The sequence below is a fragment of the Olea europaea genome, chromosome 19 (assembly GCF_002742605.1).
Source record: "Olea europaea var. sylvestris chromosome 19, O_europaea_v1, whole genome shotgun sequence".
Taxonomy (NCBI): Eukaryota; Viridiplantae; Streptophyta; class Magnoliopsida; order Lamiales; family Oleaceae; genus Olea; species Olea europaea.
Window position 1 is genome coordinate 10,569,768 of NC_036255.1, and position 19,398 is coordinate 10,589,165.

A 19,398-nucleotide genomic window follows, 5' to 3' on the forward strand; every position below is an offset into this window, starting at 1 on the left:
TTTAATTTTTGTTATTTCATATTGATAAATATTTTCGTTAATGATATGATATGATTGAGCTCTTACTGGTTAAAGATATGATATGACGGTACGATTTATTTTGATATATGAATGATAAATGTTATTCGGGATTGTACGAATATTTGTATCCTAGTGAGTATTCCCCATACTCACCCCTTTTTCCCTACCTTACAGGTTAGTACGGGTCGTGTTGGAGTGCGGTGGTTTGATGGTGTGGTCGTGTCTCGTCTAAGGAACAAGGATCTAAAATCTAGCACGTAACCTCATTTATTTTAATTTAGTTGTCATGGAAATTTATTTACAATTAAATTTACTGTGCATGTTTATTTTTTACATGGACGTGTTTAAACTTACATTTTTAATTAAATATTTGAATTAAATTGTTTGGTTTCCCCTTACTGCTATTTTTCATTAATGGTAACAAATTTTTACATGTAATTAATTATGAATAGAACGTAACATATGCATGTCCGAAATCTCAAATCAGCAAGAATGTGGGGGAAATTACTCATTTTCTCCGGCCACTAATAATAGTCCAATTCATCTTGCTAGCTATCCGTTATTTTCTGTGAACACTTATGATAATGTCACCTTGATTTGTATTAATTTTAATGATTAGGGTGCTACTGCTGCCTTTCAAATTGATTTATGAATATATCCATGCATGACAAATTAATGAAGACCCTATAATGACGTGAGATTAGGGGAGTTGAGGCCATGTTTCACTTACTGGAGGAAAAGAGAATAAAGTATGCTTATTACTATTATTTTAACAACAGTAAGGAAAATTGCTTAATAACATTTACGCATATTTCTTGCTAAAATGGAACCCCTTATATATTTTTCTTCAAAGTTCATCATAACATGATTTTTATTTCACATGTTAAGATTTCTTTAGGTTATTGACAAGGGATAACATTATTATAAACCCATTTATTTTTTTAAAGAAACATTTGGTAGTGACTTAAGTTTTAAAAAAAAAAATTATTTGATTTTTATAAAATAAAAATAAAATAAAATTGGGTCGCTACACTTCATGTTTGTGGCATAGTCAATTAGGACATGTGAATTACAAATCGTTGCGCAAACTAATGAATCAAAGTTTAATTCCGGCGCATAAAATCAATCCTAATCATAAATGTGAAATATGTGTTGAAACAAAATTTCTAAAACACTGTTCCATTCAATACAAAGAAACACAACCTTTCTTGAATTGATCCATAGCGATATATGCGATCTAAAATTTGTACAAACTCAAGGTGTTAAGAAATACTTTTTGACATTTATTGATAATTGTACAAAGTTTTGCTATGTCTTTTTTTTTTTAGAAGTAAAGACGAAGCCTTAGATGCATTCAAAAGCTATAAGGCTGAAGTTGAAACACAACTTGAAAAATGAATAAAAAATATTCGTAGTGATAGAGGAGGTGAATATGGGACACCGTTTGAAAACTTTTGTTCTGAATATGGAATTGTTCATCAAACAACGACACCTTACTCTCTTCAATCAAATGGTGTTGCAAAACACAAAAACCGAACACTTAAAGAAATGATGAATGCCATGTTCATAAGTTCGGGTTTACCACAGAACATGTGGGGGGAGGCTATTTTAACGGCAAATAGTTTATTTAATAAAATACCTCTTAAGAAAATGGAAGAGACAGCATATGAACTATGGAAAGACTATCCTCCATCCTACCAATACTTGAAAGTGTGGGGGTGTTTGGCTAAGGTTGAGGTACCTAATCCTAAACAAGTGAAAATCGGTCCTAAAACGATAGATTGCATATTTATTGGATACGCCAATAATAGTAATGCTTATCAATTTCTTGTACACAAATCCGAAATATAAGACGTATACGAAGGGACCATAATTAAATCAAGGAATGCAACATTCTTTGAAAATATTTTCCTTGCAAAGATAAGGAAAATACGAGTTCTAACAAGAGAACATATGAAACTACCAATGGAATTTCAAATGAGGAAGAATCAAGGCGTAGTAAAAGGGTTAGGACTTCCAAGACATTTGGCCCAAATTTTCTAACCTATATGGTAGATGATGATCCAAAGACTTTCGATGAAACAATGTCTACACCGGAAGCACCGTATTGGAAAGAAGCTATTAATAATGAGATAGATTCTATAATAAAAAATCATACATGAGAGTTGGTTGATTTACCTCCTGGTAACAAGCCTTTAGAATGCAAATGGATATTCAAAAAGAAATTGAAAACTGACGGATCCATTGATAAATATAAGGTTAGATTGGTTGCTAAAGGATATAGGTAAAAGGAAGGATTTGATTTCTTTGATACCTACTCACCTCTGACTAGAATCACGTCGATAAGATTGTCAATCGCAATTGCGGCAATACACAATCTTGAAATTCATCAAATGGATGTAAAAACAGCATTTCTAAATGGTGAGTTAGAAGAGGAGATTTACATGGAGCAACCTGAAGGGTTCGTTTCTACTAACCAAAAACACAAAGTGTGTAAACTTGTTAAATCCTTGTATGGATTAAAACAGGCTCCTAAACAATGGTACCAAAAGTTTGACAAAACAATGTTGTCAAATGGATTCAAGATGAACGAATGTGACAAATGTGTATATATTAAACATATACCGTATGCCTATGTAATTGTTTGTCTATATGTGGACGACATGTTAATAATAGGCAATAATCACGAAATGTTGCTTAACACCAAAAAGATGCTAACAAAGCATTTTGATATGAAAGATATGGGTGTGGCGGATGTAATCTTAGGGATTGAAATCTCTAGAACGCAGGATGAAATTGTACTTTCACAATCTCACTACATAGAAAAAGTACTTAAGAAATTTGATGTGTTTGAGGAAAGTCCTGCAAGAACTCCTCTTGATCCGAATATGCACTTAGTCAAGAGTACGGGAGAAAGCATATCACAACTAAGGTATTCACAAATAATTGACAGTCTTATGTATATTACAAACTACACTCGACTGGATATTGCTTTTGCAGTGAATAAACTTAGTAGATTTACAAGTAATCCAAACCGTGATCATTGGATGGCATTGATGAGGGTTTTAAGGTACTTGAAGTATACATTAACCTATGGATTACACTTCACAAAATATCATGCGGTACTAGAAGGATATTGTGATGCTAGAAGGATATTGTGATGTGAATTGGATATCCGATATAAAGGATTCCAAGTCCACTAGTGATTATGTATTCACCATTGGTGGAGCTGCTGTATCATGGAAATCAACAAAGTAAACGTGCATAGCTCGATCAACGATGGAATCTGAGTTTATTGCTTTGGACAAAGTTGGAGAAGAAGCAGAATGGCTTCGAAATTTCTTAGAAGATGTTCCATGTTGGCCCAAGCCAGTACCTGCGATAAGTATACATTGTCATAGTCAATCAGCAATTGGAAGGGCTCGAAGCAGCATGTATAATGGTAAGTCTAGACATATTCATCATAGACACAATACCATTAAGCAACTGATCTCAAATGGCGTTATCTTCATAGATTATGTAAAATCAAAGGAGAATATTGCGGATCCATTGACGAAAAGTTTGCCTAGAGATCAAATGCGTTGCCTATCGAGAGGAATGTGATTAAAGCCTACTACGTAAGAGTTTTTGCAATGGTAACCCTACCTTGTTGACTTGAGATCCCAAGATCTTGGTTCAAAGGGACAACTAAGTTGTGAAAATTCCATGAAACACTTAGGAAATTAGAATTCCTAACTCATTCCTATGATACTAAAGTGCTTTCTGCAGAGTAAATAGAGGCTAAAATTATCTTTTAATAATTCCTATATCTTGATTAATACAAGTGGAGTAGGGCAGAATACCCTCAACAGGAGGTCACCTATGTAAGTGTGAAGTGGGGCTGCTTCGATAAGAATTGTTTAAGGTTTGAATTCTTTAAATACTTATGAAATCAAGAAGGGTTCAGGGCCAAAATGAACTAAGTCATGAGAACTAAGTACAGAATGGGGAAGATATCTGTGTGAGTACTGTTGTCTTGACTTACACCAAAGCCCGAGTGGTTCAAGACCTATGATTTACCAATTAGCCGAGTAAGTCCGATAGTATTTCACTAAAGGATGTTCAAGATCAGAAGTCACCATCCCTAATGCAGTATTTTTTCGCACCCTCTCTACATTGTATCATATCATCGTATTTGTATATACGTACCTGAATTTCCATTTATGTGGGGGATTGTAGGAATTGGTTCAAATATTAAATGAAAAGGTGTGTAAAAATTGAAAAATGAAAAGGTGTGTAAAAATGGAAAATGAAAATGTGTGACTACGTGTCAATTTCGATCAAATATTCAGACTTGATCCCATGGTCAAATTACAAAAGTAAATAGACCAACTTATTTTACTCGTCGAGTAGATTGTCGTGATATATTTGAAATCTCAAAACCAATTCTGGATGAATGAGAAATTACGAACCAAAGTTGGAAGAAATGAAGTGTTGCAACTTTTCGAAAGGTACAGGTTTTGGCCAAGTGTTGCAACTTTTTTGAAAGGATGCATGTTTTGGCCCACACTACTTTATTTGCACCCTTTCTACATCTATAAATAGAACCCTATGGACATGATTTTGGGTACACCAATTGCATTGAGCATTCATTATTCTCTTACAATTCACTTTTTTCTAATTCTATAGCATTTCATACATTTCCTTTGTAGAGGGGAAATTCTGTCAAAAATTCGTCGGTTTCTTGCGGTTTGAAGTGCTGCTACCACAAGTTGTGAATCCATTGTATCTTGGGAGACAAGTGTCATTCACCGTGAGCACCGTATCGGGGCAATTTGTCTTAAGGAAAGAGATAACATCTCGCTTTGGATTATTCTCTATTTCTACTCCTTCTTAATCCTTGTTTTGCATAATCTTTATACCGAAACTCTGTCCAAATTTTCATTCATATAAATTGTGTTTTGATCACGCTCTTGCGGGTTAAAACTGGTCAAACAAATATATCAAAAACCAATCCTTACATAACCCTTTTTATAAGTTGTCTCCAACAAGTTTTCATTCGCAGCAAAAGGAGATACACTTGAAGTTAGTCAATCATTCCGTTAGCTTACATAAAAGTGTAGGCAGTAATCTATGTATTCTTATTTCGTATTGATCATCCGATACTATAAGAGTGGAAGGGATTATGATATAATCGTGATGAGACATTTTAAAAGTGGTGCTGCCAGAAGAGTAGCAGCAACAGCCAGCATTCCCATTATTAATGCCGAAGATGGCCCTGGATAGCATCCACCTCAGGTCTAAACCTCTTTTTGAGGATTATTGTTATTATTTCCAAATCCTTCAAATAAATTTCATGACTCTTTTTTGATTCATCTGCATATAACTTTTTATGTATTCATATACACTTTTAAAAAGAAGCATCCACTATAAGAGTTGTGTGTGGTATAAGTCAAATATGAGTTTTCTAGATACTATTCATATAATATCTTCGTATAATATCTACAAAATCATTATTCAATGCAGCATATGCAGTAGCTTGATTGAATAGTTTGGTGACTTGGTTCCTATAGTTGTGCTGTTCATTGAAAGGGCATGAGACATCATTATAAACTCAGATTTAGGTGGAAACTTAAATTTTCACCAATTAAAATTTTGTTAGTCGATTTTTCATCATATATGTATATATGTGTGTGTGTGTATTTGCAATTTTAATCTTTGAGTAACTTTAGTCTTTTTACAAGGCGTGAAGCATGTAAGTTTGATTTTTACTCATTGATATGGAATTTTTACTTTTAGCCCCTAACGAGTTTTGTAATAGTGAATTTTTGGAAAATGTGTGGTTAAAAAGTAGGAAAAATCTTGGGTTTACATGCAAAATATTTTATAATGTATGATTCAAAATGAGTTTGAGAAAAAAGAGCTTTGAAATAATGTAGACAAACAATGGCTTAATAACTTATATTTACTTCTTTGTTGACCTCTGTTAAGGTGTTCTATCAAGCATTAGATCTTAAGATGAAATGTGAATTTGAGGAGTCATTTTTTTTATATTGCACCTCGTTTCTTTTGGGCGAGGGCATGAAGCGAGGGCATGAGATTGGTTTTATTGCTATCGACAACTTCTCTATTCGAACTCTTCATGATTCAAACGTGAAACTAAAGTAAACTGTAAATTCAAATAGGGTTTTCTTTATTTTGCACCTTTAGGTTGGGGATAATATCTATTAGCCTAATTGTAAGAGACCCAAAAATGGAATTTAGCACAACCACAAAGAAGTACCTAATAAAGCAAAAAGGCCATATAACAAATGTGTATGCATAGTGTGTTGGAAAATAACACCCATATTGTGCATATCATATTCACAAAACATGTCATTTATGTTTACGAAATCTAAACGCAATTTCGTCTTACTGAAATTGATTTGGGAAGATGAAACGACAGATTCAATCATTTCCTTTCTTTATTTCAAACCTACATGAAATCAAAAGAATGTTATTAATTTTTTAAAATCAAATACGAAGAAAGAAATCAGAAAGAATCAAGATGAGATGTGAGTGATGCAATCGGCCGAGGCAAGTGTTAGACACTTTGTCCTTAAGATGAATTTGCTCCGCATTGGTGTTAACGATTTTTTGGCAATTATCTCCCAAAATACAACAACCACGTCAAGCCATAGGAGCACTCCAAATGACTTCGATCAATGAACTCGAATGGAGTTTCCTTTCTATCATAACCATGAATTTGATGCAAGTGTTTTATGCAAACTAAAGTGTATGCATGGAATGGAATGATATGGAACTATCTATTCACTTTCATGAATTTCTTGAATTATAAAATTCAAACACATGGGGCCTATATATAGTAGTTGAAAATGTATGTTAAAAGACACAACCATACCAAGAGTCACATCTCTTGGAATTCATAATTATTGGAAAATGATTATGCCAAAGGTCATGACCGTTCATATGAAAATATATCTTTTCATCCAACTCTTTTCTAAAATATTCCACAATATTCTATACAATTTTCCAAAAATTTCAAGTATTAAGCGGCTTACATTTGGCTTAATTTCTCATTCACCAAATTAAGAATTCCACTTAATCATGTAAAATTGGTCACAACCAATTTTCGATACAAAATTCCAACATAGTGAACTATTCATTTTATTCTATTTCATTTCACCTTTGTTTGTACATTGTAAAAGGCTCTGTTGGATGTGTACACCATTGAAAAAGAGATCAGAAAACTTGATGGCGTCAAAGTTGGACTTGATTGAGATCTTGCTTATGGAAGGATAGTACACTCACTTGCCTATCCGCTTTCCAATTATGAGGATGTTAAAATTTACTTTGTGTCTCCTGATGCGGTAAAAATGAAGGTATGCAAGATAGTGAACTTGTTCTGCAGTTTAGAAGCACATGGATAACTCCATGTTAATAAACTTACTTTGTATAACTAACAAAGCATTGAATGCAAGCAGGGCCGGCCCTTGGGCCAAGCCACCTAGGACCTCCAAATTTTGGCTTGGGCTCAAGGCCTCAAAATTCATATTAGTCCCAATTCCCAAAATAAAATAAAAAATGGTTTGGGGCCTTTGAGCTTGGAGTCTTGGACCAATGGAATTAATTTTCTTTGGAGACTTGGAGTCTATAACATACATAACGAACCACCCCAGCTGGCTTTATCTTTTCAATTCGACATTTTGGACTTCCTCTAATCCTTTCAAGTCTCAATCCTCTGCTTCGGTGAATCCAGAATTCTCCAGGGCCTCCACTCCAGGCTTCCAAGTTCCAGACTTTCGGGCTTCCAGGGACTAGCGCCAACGGACGAAAAATTGAAATCTAATGCGAAAAAATTTCTCCGCCTCCCGTAGATTCGCACGTCGGATTCCTTTTTTATATCTTATCAGGTCCTTTGTTTTGGTAAGTAAAATGGATGTTCATATATCTGAATTTCTGATTATTAATCCTCTAGGCTATGGTGGTAGTTTCAAGTTTGTTCAAAGCCTCAATGGTGATTGGTGAAACTGTGAAAAAGGGATGAAAAATAGTTTTTTTTATTTTATTTGTTTTGCTCTTAATAATTAGTTCTATGATGCTATTAGTGTTTTAAATTTAATTAATTCCCAAATTTTGTTGTAGAACTTTATATAGGAATGATTGTATTGATATTGATTGTTACAATTTTCCAAGTTAATTCTCATTTTATTCACTTCGTTCTTGTCTTTGTTTCTAGTTTGGAAGTTGGAACTCCTAGTTTTTAACTAATTTTAAGTTTCAATGATATAATTTCAGGGCCTGTTTTGAGGTAGATATTTTGAGAATAGATTTTGCAAAATAAATTTATTTGGTTATTTCTTATTGGGAAATTGTCTGGTTAAAATGAGTTCAGGGAAAAATTTGTTTTATAGAATCTGACCATAAAGGGACTCAACTTATTCCTTGGTTCTTCATCGTCCTTGAATTGTAAGGCATTTTCTGATGACTGATGGTTCACTTATTATTCATGTTTGGTGAATAAATTTATCCAATTTTCGCCCCTAGCTCTGCCATATTGTTATTCGATAGTAAAGTATCTTAATCAAAATTACTCTATTAGTTTGTGTTATTAGTAAATGCCATTCGCCATTCGGAATATTCTAAGTAAATATCGTTGGGGATATTTGTATCATTTTCCATTTCGAAAAATATCTCTCAAAACAAGAGTTTTTTAATTAGAACCTAACAAGGTGTTTTTAATTTATTCTTGCAGGTTGATTGTTGAACTCCTACACTTGGCATATTTGAGAATCTGGGATATTTTTAATTAGAACTCTGAATCAGGTTCTACCGTTATTTGCTTTAATTATGTCCACTAGAAAATTTGAATATGGATATTCTAAAAGAAAACGGCATAAGAAGGTTAAACAATTGATTAAATTTCAAAAGGGAGCCCTTGATAAATTTTTTAGTGGTAGTAAACAAAAACATAATGATGATGTAATTCCTGAAGAAGAGTTTAATGAGAATGATATCGATGATAATACAATTGAAAAACATCATTGTTTGGTCAATGAAGAGATATCTATCAAGGATGATGTTATGGATGAAAGAAACATCAATGAAAAGATTAGTGAATCATTCTCCTTTGATATTAGCAATCCAGCGAATTGGGAAAATATGAATCAAAATTTAAGAAATTTAATCGTAATGAAAGGTCCAGTAAGAGATAATGATGTAATTTTTTCAAAAGATGTAGTTAATCGACACTTCTCCTCTGTTCATTACACTCGACAATTACCCAATGGAGAATCATGATAGAAAATGGTTGATATATTCAAAAAGTCTGAATAAAATATTTTGTTTTTGTTGTAAGTTATTCGAGAATGATGGGGTTCAAACTCAATTGGCACATGATGGTGCGAATGATTGAAAAAATATTGGTGAAAAACTTAGAACAAATGAAGTGAGTTATGACCATATCACTAATATGAGTAGATGGATCGAAATAGAAATAAGATTTCAAAAGAAGCAAACAATTGATAAAAGTGTGCAGGAACAAATCAATAAGGATGGAGAACATTGGAGACAGGTATTATTGAGAATAATATTCGTGGTTAGAACTCTTGCAGAAAATAATTTGGCGTTTCGTGGAGATAATGAGAAGATATACCAAGAAAATAATGGTATCTTCTTAAGATTAATTCAAATGATTGCTGAGTTTGATCCTGTAATGCAAGAACATATTCGTCGAATTCAAAATAAAGAAATTCATTATCATTAACTTGGACACAAAATTCAGAATGAGTTGATACTTATGCTAGCGGGCGAGATCAAAAAAATAATCATCGAGAAATTCAAAGAATCTAAGTACTTTTCTGTAATACTTGATTGCATTCCAGGTTTGAGTCACAAAGAACAAATGTCTATAGTATTGAGGTGTGTTGATATTTCAGCAAGTCCATTGAAGGTAGAAAAATTCTTTTTAAGATTTTTATTGGTGGATAATACATCTCGAAAGGGACTTTTTCATGAATTAGTGAATGCGTTGAATAATCTAGAGCTTGATATCGATAATGGTGCTAACATAAGAGGAAAACATAAAGGGGTACAAAATAGACTACTACAAGTAAATCCTAAAGCATTTTACAGTCCTTGTGGGTGCCATAGTCTCAATTTTGCACTTTGTGATATTGCTACTTATTGTACAAAAGCTAAATCTTTTTTTGGAGTGGTGTAACATATATACACTCTATTTTCATCATATACTAAAAGATGAATTTTTTTTAAAGATAATGTAAATGGTCTTACTCTTAAGCGTTTGTCTCAAACACGTTGAGAAAGTCATGTTGAAAGTATTAGAGCAATAAGATTTCAAGCTCCACAAATAATAAATGCTCTACTTGAATTGGCAAGAGTTGATGATCCTAAGATAAAAAGTGAGACGGAGTTTTTGGCAACATATGAAATAGAGAATTTTGAATTCTTACTTGGGATGGTTATTTGGTATGAAGTGTTGAATAGTGTTAATAGAGTAAGCAAACATTTGCAAACAGATGACATCCATATTGACGTTGCTATAGACCATTTAAAAGGGGTCATTTCATTTTTCAAAAGCTATAGAGAAACTGGGTTTGAATCAATCGTGATAGATGCTAAAGAGATTGTAAGTGAATTAGACATTGAACCGATATTTTATGAAAAAAGATTTATACGTAAAAATAAGCAGTTTGATGAGATTTTTTGTGAAGAGATGATAGAAACAGTTGAAGAAGCTTTCAAGGTCAATTATTTCTTATATGTAGTAGATCAAGCTCTATCATCGCTTCAAAATAGATTTGAACAATTTCAGGAATATGATGATAATTTTGGATTTTTATTTGATTTGAAAAAGCTTAAGTCCATTGATGATGCTACATTGAAGTGCCGTTGCATTAATTTTGAAAATTATTTGAAGCATAACAGAGTATCTGATATCGATGGAATGAAATTATTTTTTGAGTTGAAAGTTTTAAGGAAAGCAATATCTACATAAATTAATGGAGCAACTGATGTGTTAGATTACATTAATAGAATGAATTGTTGTTTTGTAAATGTTTGGGTCGCTTACAGGATATTATTAACTATCCCAGTCACTGTTGCATCCGCTGAAAGAAGTTTTTCAAAGTTAAAATTGATTAAGTCTTATCTTCAATCAACCATGTCACAAGTGAGGTTGAATGGATTAGCTATGATTTCTATTGAAAAAAATGTTGGAAAAACTTGATTTGAGTTGTTTGATTACTAATTTTGCATCTCAAAACGTGAGAAGACTAAATATGATGCTAACCTAATCTCTCGGATTGTAAGTGATATTTTATTTAGCAATTCTATCTTTTAGATTGTACAAAATTTTCATTTAAATATAGATATTTTTTTATTTAAATATTGTTATACGTGTTCAAAAAAAAAGTATGGGGTCTCAAGATTGCCTACTCGCTTAGGGCCTCCGAATTGTCAAGGTCGGCTCTAAATGCAAGTTGCATATTCTCTTTCTTTTTGGTTCATTGAACTCTGGAAATATTTTAGGCATGTATTTGCTTATTTTCAACTCATAATTTCAGGACGACATAAAAGATTATCTGACATCTAAGGGAGTTGAATGGGAAGAAAGTGCTGATCTAATGGAAGTGGCTTCTAAATGCGACATGGTTTATCAAACCGACGATTTGGAGAGAGAATCGATCTTTATGATGAAGCACGAGGCAAGTACATCGTGGATCCTGATGTCCTGAGAGTTATGCAGAAACGTGCTGTAGTGATGCATCCTCTACCAAGGCTAGATGAGGATAGTTTGTGATTTGTGCTCCACGGCATTCTGTTCTTTTCAATTACTTCTTCATGCCCTAAGTGTTTTGTGCTCTCGGGTTTTTAGAAAACCGTTGATGTGGATGTGGATGTGGATGTGGATGTGGATGCGGATCCAAGGGCCAGCTATTTTAGGCAAGCCAAAAATGGTCTCTATAGTCGAATGGCTCTTTTAAAGCTTTTGCTTAAAGGTTGGTGAGAGGTGAGTACTCAGTGGATATTCGAGTTGATTGTAGTAAAATGCAAGAATGGATTGGTTTAAAGGTTGAACGGGGCATAAATGATGCTTCTTCTTCGTTTCAATGTTTTATACAAATCTTTGTGGACAAATCTATTTCCAGTCATCTTCTTCACTGTGTACATTTTGAATGCATTTGTACCATTCGAAAAGTTCTTTTCGCATTATATTTTATCCGTTGTTGCAAGAAGTTCACTTCATATCTCCAACACAAAGAAAATGGTGGAACGGAAACAACCCTAGCCTCAATCCGTCCAACCTTCTACTTGCTTTTCGTATCCACGATCCCGCTTTCGTTTCTATTACAAGTTCCAGAAAAAGAAAAAAAATGGTCAAAATGTTGTAAATTTGAAACGTAAATCGTGTCTTTCCTTCATAATGAATAACCTCAACAAATATAGGAAAAAACATGTTTAGATGAGGAATTCAGAAACATCAAACAAAATAGGCCGTTGTAAAAATTAAATTTAAGATTACTCAAACCACGACATACAATGTAGGAATTCGGAGTTCAAAAAAAATTACCTATACTAACCGAATACTGATTTTCTCAAACAATTTTCATATGAGAAATAGGTTAAGAGAATTCGTAATCTAGATTTAAAACATGATGAAAATTTATAGAAGTCGACTTTATCACGGACGCAAAGTTAAATTCATCAATTTCACCATTGTTCTTTTATCGTATCATCAATTTCTCGATTCAAATTTGAATTCCGACATATTTAGCATTCTCAATTAAGATATTTGTGATTTTTTTCCCGATATTAAACAATTTAAAAACCCCTTGGGGAAGGAAAAGAAAAAGTAGGGCAAAGGACTGGGCTTGTACGAAAGCCCATTTGAAAAATATTGGCCCAGTACTAAACAAATACTCATGGATTTCAGCCCACAAATTAAGAAGTAACCTACGACGTCGTGCGACCTTCTGTCCTACAATTTGCAAAACCCTTTTCCAATTGGCTCCCCTCTTTATCTTCATTCCAGTGAATACAGCAGGTCTAATCTTTCTCATTCCCAGGTTTGCCATTTGATTAGCTAATTTGTATTATACATTTGATTTCTTGATGAAAATTTACTGACAAATTCCACTGCAGGGATAAAGCTTATAAAGAAGAACTATATGAGTGCTTTCAATGCTTTTAAAGCTAATGTTCCTGTAGCGTGGAGCTCTAACCTGTACATAGCCCTAGTGAGGGGTATTCCTGGCACCAGGAGGCTCCATCGGCGGACGTTAGAGGCTTTACGACTCACGAAATGCAACCGGACTGTCATGCGGTGGAATACGCCTACTGTCAGGGGAATGATCCAGCAGGTGTTATTGTGATAAAAATATAATCTTGGTTTATTCGTTCAGTTTAGACTGACTTTTTCTTTATGTTAATTGTAGGTGAAAAGGTTGGTTGTTGTTGAGACGGAGGAAATGTACAATGCAAGGAAACAGAAAGAAGCGAGTCACCGATCTCTACGTCCGCCATTGGTAGTCAATCATCAACCGATCCCTGGTCCAGAATCTTCTGCATAACAGCTAATCCCTGAATTATGAGTACTTCATTTTTGTTTCGATGAGCGTCCTTTTGGTTATAATTCTGTAAACAAAGATTCATGAAATTCTGAATCATGGGGATCTTAAACGTGGCCTGAAAGCTGAAGCATATTAATTTTCTCAAAAGGTAGTATTTCATATATTTTGGATTTACTTATTTAACATGTTCAAAGCATAGAATTTGTGTTTGACGTAGAAATGCTTGGTACTGCCTGGATCCAAGACAAATTTCTTCCTTTTGTATTATGTCTTGAGAAAGAACCAAATTAAAAAAAAAATGATTAGGTAGATAATGGTTTTATTAGAAGTTAAGCATTTTGGTAGAAGAATTTCAATGGTTTCACAGTCCAAAATCCTGATTAGCTGTGTGGCATTAACAGAGTTATATTTCTTTGTCTATCATGGAAACTTTTACTACAGAAAGAAGTGATGACGTAGCATTTATACGCATTGCACGCAAATTTCATTCCAAGCATTTTCCATATTGGAGAAACAGTAGTATTATTGTTTATGGCGTGGGCGTATTTCACACGATGACATATTAGGAATGTGTTTACCCGTCTTTTATCATGTTGGATGGAAAATTACTATCCATATGAATTATTTTCGTAAAAATCCTCTCTAAGTGTTCTTTACTGGAGAAATGGTAGGTAGGTCTATCTATCCATTTCTATATAACTCGAACTGGACAATGTTACGCGAACATTATTTTATTTTATTTTATTTTATTTTTTATTTATTTATTTTTTTTTTTACCTACTACTCACAATCAAAGGTGGGAGCCACATTGGGGATTTTTATACTCACGCGGGGCTCGGTGTATTGTGAGAGGGGGGACAACTTTCGGTATAAATAGAATTATTCTAACTCAAATCATATGAGAATTGGGGTTTGAGCTCTTTGCTTGATAATTGGATCCTGTTCCTAACTCATGCAGACAAATTTAAAGAGCTCTCTTATGAATCTAGCTTAAGATGTGTTAATCATCTCTCTAAAACTCTCTCATTCATCTTTAATCTGATGTTGAAGTTCTGAGTCTGGAAATATTCCAGAGCCAGCGACAATTTTTAGTGCGACAAGGTATACTCAATTCATGGCCTTTAGACTCTTATAGTTTGAAATCATCCATGCTACTTGAACACCAGGTTTATATCAGGTGTAGTTTGTACAAGAAGTTTGTCTTAGACTCTTATGGAACGTCAGGTTGGCCACGTTAAGCAGGATCGTTAAGATTTCAGTTTTATTAGTGTTAGTGACTGCAATCCTTGACAAACATTCTCTTCACAGATAACATAAGGTATACATTTTTTGTTCTTTTCTATTGTTGATCTACACAGATTTACTGCTCTGTATTATAAACAAATTTTCGTTGATAGTCAGAACTTAGTCTTTGGTATCCAAGTTTATATATTTTTTGTTTATAATGAGTTTAAAATGATCTTGTTTTCATTTTTGCCCAGTATGGTAGGTGGGGTTATTCTAACCAAGAAGCTCCTAATTATTCTCCAATTTCTCAACGAGAAGCAGCCTTAGATCGTACACCGTGCTTCTTGTTGGGAACCGTTTAACATTGGGTCCAGTTCTTTAGATTTGAATGTCTAGTTCAGTGCTAAACGGTGTTTTCAAATTTCAGGTATTTATAATTAATGCACCTTTTGCTTCATGCAGTGTACTATCCTATTTGCAGGAGAAAAAAAAAATGATTTAGCAATGAAACACTTCTAGTAGAAATCTAGTAGAAACACAACAGATATTTTTAACTCATTCCAGAATCATAGAGATTGAACCATCAATAGCTCGTGAATTTGATTTAATCTCATGAAACCTGTTCAACTTTAGTACTCGTCATGTTTGTCATCCCACAACAAAGTGTTGCACAGGTAATTTCTTTGCCCCACAAAATTTGGTGGACATGTGGATATTTACCAAACTTTCAGTAAAGGAATCTCCTATCAATAGATGTGTGGCTCTCGCTGAAATGGCACCTCTGTTTTCGAGCTTAGAGTTTGTGTTTTTCTATTTTTTCATCTGTAACTTAATTTCGATTAGGTGAAGTTCCAACGTCCTGTAATTCATCATTAAATTATCATACAAAAATAATTCTGGTTCAAGAATGATGCAAGAAAACTTCTCTCTTACACGTAGAATGTAGCGCCCTGTTTGGTCGCAACACCGCCCTGCTCCTCACCGACCAAAAAATGAAATTTTTTTTACATTCAAATGAAAGAATCAATAGTAAACTATCAGTAGTAGCCTGTCATCCCTGAACTCATCCTTACCATCTGGTCCCCCAACCAGTGCTCCAACTAGCACATTTGGGTTTGGATTTCGTCGTCCATGCCAGTTATCATATCTGTGTGTGCACCCAACAAATCCTTTGCTATATTTGCACGATTCTAAGGATGCACCCCTATGGCGTGTACGCTCTTAGGATAGTTAGGTCCATAACCAACCTGTTGAATTTTTAATACCCAATAAATCTCGAGTTATAATATTAACGTGGGTTAATATTATTTCATAAGCATAGACTCATTAATGAAATAAGTCTAACAACCAAGTCCATGAGTTACACTCGGTCCAACTATATTATTTCTTGGACGACTTGGATCTTGGCTCGTTTACCCTTTTAATGGTCCAACTTAAAACCTAACTCTAGAGTATATATATGACTATAACCCTAGCCACTTTCTTGTAATGTGTGGTTTTGAGAGAAAAATTAAGGAATCCTGGTTGCCCCCTTTGTTTGTGGAAAAAAGACATCTAGAAGTGTCCAAAAAATTTGTTTAACGTGTGCAATTGGTGGTTCCTTTGTAGTATACCTTTGTGGTGTCTTCTCTTAACTTTTGTGGCCATAAATTATCATCTTTTCTTGTCTTACGTGGATAAGATTGAATAAAAATCGAGGTGAATTAATTGGATGTGGTTTAGAGTCGATTGGATTGGTTGTTAGTAGAGAAAGGTACGTTGGACTGAGCTTGAAAATCATCGATTTGAAGATCTTTCAAGAGAGCTTCGGCAACTTTGGTATCAGAGCTTCAAGGTGGTGTTTTTGGCTCATGAAACATACCAAAAACCGTCCAGAAATAGGCAGAAACGAACCAAAAATCAGATCGAAAAAATTGTCAAAATCAGCCTTCGTTTTTCGCATTTTCTGATCAATCCGGAGGGAGTTTTGGGAAACGGAGACCACTGGCGTGACATGCAGTTTTCTATTTCAGGGTACGCAGTAGAATCTAGACAACGTTGTTCTTCGGACATTCGGGACTCGTGATTTTTTGGTTGCTGCAGTTTGCAGAGACTTTAGGACGAATAGTGGTGGTTCTAAAGTATTAAATTCGTGTGTCTCATGATTTACGGACTCATGTTGGTCCGCTCTGGTAAATTGGCTGAAACTTTTACATTATCACACTAGCAGATCATCATGTGGGTGATAATTAGGATTAGGGATTGTCATTGCTTGGCAACCATTGCTTGTGCTAGAAAATTTAGAAATTATTTGCTCTATTTTGAAGTGTTGAACTTTGATTGCAAGTTGGTTGTTGACTTTGTGCTTTGTCTGTCATATAGTTACTATGTGAGACTTGTTGAATAAAAAATTGAATTTTTGTTTATATACCTTCGTATTTGCATTAATTATCCCATTAGAACACTTGGACTTGAGCAATCCGAACATTCCCTTGATCTAAGATCGTGAATCTTACAAAACCCTGGGAATCTAGAACGGTGCATATTACGACCTTAAGATTACTTTGTGTGATCTATCCGTGTTTTTGTTGTTCTGTTTTTCTTAAAAATGTTTTCACATTTTGAATTTGGAATATTTAATGGGAAATGAGATTTTTCTATTTGGCAACAAAAGATGAAGGGTATTTTGGTCCAACAAAAAGTTTCATAAGTCATAGATAGCAAATTTAACAGAAACATAAAAAGAAGAGTATGATGAACTTGCATACACTTCAATTATTTTACCCCTGTCTGAGACTGTTTTGAGAAAAGTAGAAAAATTGGATTCTACAAAACAACTTTGAGAAAAATTGGAGACTTATATTTGCTTAAGTCTACTCCTAATAAATTATACTTGCTTGAATGATTTTTCAGCTTTAAAATATATCCTTCAAAGGATCTTGATGACAATCTGTATGTCTTTAACAAGTTAGTTCAAGACATCGTTAATTGTGATGAAAAGGTATCTGAAACGTATAAGGTTATTATCATGCTTAATTCCATTTCTAATTCATATAGGGAAGTTAAAAATGCAATTAAGTACGATAGGGACACTTTAACACCTGAGATTGTCATAGACTCGTTTAGAAGTAAGGAGATGGAGATTAAGGCTGAAAAAGAGGATAAGAAGAGTGGCGAGTTACATATGATGAGGAATAGGATGAAGTTTAAGCAAATGAATTTGGGTAGAACCCAAGACGGTAGTGATTGAAGTAGTGACTCGAGTGATGAGGATAGTAAGAAAAAGGGCGAGGGACGGGACAAGTCTAGTGGTAGAAGGTGTTACAGTTGTGATAAGTCTGGACACTTTATTAAAGATTGTCCCAAGAAGAAAGATAAGCTGAAGGGTAAGATGAGAGGTGAGGCGAATTTAGTTTATGGGTCGAGTTATGACCCTAGTGAGATTTATTGAGAGTAAACCTAGATACTGCATGTGCATCTGTGTGTGATCCTTTCTGCATAAGTTCGATTGCCTAAATTTTGTTGCATAATTCTCTGCTATATTTCAATGTGTTTGATATATGCATTTGCATGAATTTGAGACAACAGGATTACTTGGTGTAATTGCTTGCATCTATAGTGGTTAGGATGCATTAACAGTGTGTTGTGTGTCTTTTGATAAGGTGGAGTATAGATGTCTAGGGGTATCTGGTGGTTTGTACCGGGGATGTGGAGTGTAACATTTGGATCACGATTGGATGCATCTGTGTGTGATCCTTTCTGCATAAGTTCGATTGCCTAAATTTTGTTGCATAATTCTCTGCTATATTTCAATGTGTTTGATATATGCATTTGCATGAATTTGAGACAACAGGATTACTTGGTGTAATTGCTTGCATGTATAGTGGTTAGGATGCATTAACAGTGTGTTGTGTGTCATTTGATAAGGTGGAGTATAGATGTCTAGGGGTATCTGGTGGTTTGTACCGGGGATGTGGAGTGTAACATTTGGATCACGATTGGAAATGTGATCAAATGTCTAGGATCCTGATAAGAGTGTAAAATACCATATTTTTCCCTCTTAATTATTGCATTCATATGATTATATTATGTCAAAATGCACTCATTACTCTTATGTTTTGATTTAGGTTGCATTTTGATGAAAACGGTGAAATTTGGAAGAAACAAATGAAAAAAGACCGAAGTGAGAAGAAGTGAAAGTTCAGCGACCAAGTTGCAAATAATTCATAGACGAGACGGCCGATGGAATGATGATTCAAGAATGATAAGAGTCAATTGGGTTCAATTAGAAGTCAAATGAAGTGAAATATGATCATAACATCTACACAAATCAATTCTCAATCGAAAAAATTATGCACCGATTTTCAGCCTCATATTGGGACCCATTTTTGTCATGGAAGATTATCGAATTTGAAGATGGTTTCTGAAACAAGTTGTAGCTCTTTAGGTTAGCTTTCCAACAGATCTTGAGTCACCTCAATCAGACATTGGGAGAGAAAATTATGATCAAAATACCGAAAGCTATTCGATCGAGAAAACTGTAATAACCATTCGGCCGCAAGGGTTATACCCATGCGGCCGCATGGGCTTTTTCTGGGAC

General features: G+C 34.2%; 2 protein-coding genes across 2 annotated transcripts; both read left to right on the forward strand.

Moving 5' to 3' along the window:
* The first annotated feature begins 9,472 nt into the window (after positions 1 to 9,472).
* Positions 9,473 to 12,028, forward strand: LOC111368341. Its single transcript, XM_022989571.1, has 5 exons — positions 9,473 to 9,668; positions 9,885 to 10,218; positions 10,327 to 10,948; positions 11,586 to 11,726; positions 11,897 to 12,028. Exons 1-5 carry the CDS (start codon positions 9,473 to 9,475, stop codon positions 12,026 to 12,028), a joined length of 1,425 nt encoding a protein of 474 aa, XP_022845339.1.
* Positions 12,029 to 12,996: 968 nt separating this feature from the next.
* LOC111368433 (50S ribosomal protein L30-like) lies at positions 12,997 to 13,755 on the forward strand. The gene is made up of 3 exons (XM_022989658.1): positions 12,997 to 13,088; positions 13,165 to 13,382; positions 13,458 to 13,755. The coding sequence occupies exons 2-3, from the start codon at positions 13,191 to 13,193 to the stop codon at positions 13,590 to 13,592; spliced, it is 327 nt and encodes a 108-aa protein (XP_022845426.1). The 5' UTR covers positions 12,997 to 13,088; positions 13,165 to 13,190; the 3' UTR covers positions 13,593 to 13,755.
* Positions 13,756 to 19,398: the final 5,643 nt, after the last annotated feature.

Coding starts and splice junctions, on each gene's coding strand:
- LOC111368341 (XM_022989571.1), top strand. CDS start 9,473: ATGAGTAGATGGATCGAAATAGAAATAAGATTTCAAAAGAAGCAAACA. Junction 10,219..10,326: donor AAATCTTTTTTTGGAGTGGT/GTAACATATATA, acceptor ACGTTGAGAAAG/TCATGTTGAAAGTATTAGAG. Junction 10,949..11,585: donor ATTATTTGAAGCATAACAGA/GTATCTGATATC, acceptor TCATAATTTCAG/GACGACATAAAAGATTATCT.
- LOC111368433 (XM_022989658.1), top strand. CDS start 13,191: ATGAGTGCTTTCAATGCTTTTAAAGCTAATGTTCCTGTAGCGTGGAGC. Junction 13,383..13,457: donor TCAGGGGAATGATCCAGCAG/GTGTTATTGTGA, acceptor TGTTAATTGTAG/GTGAAAAGGTTGGTTGTTGT.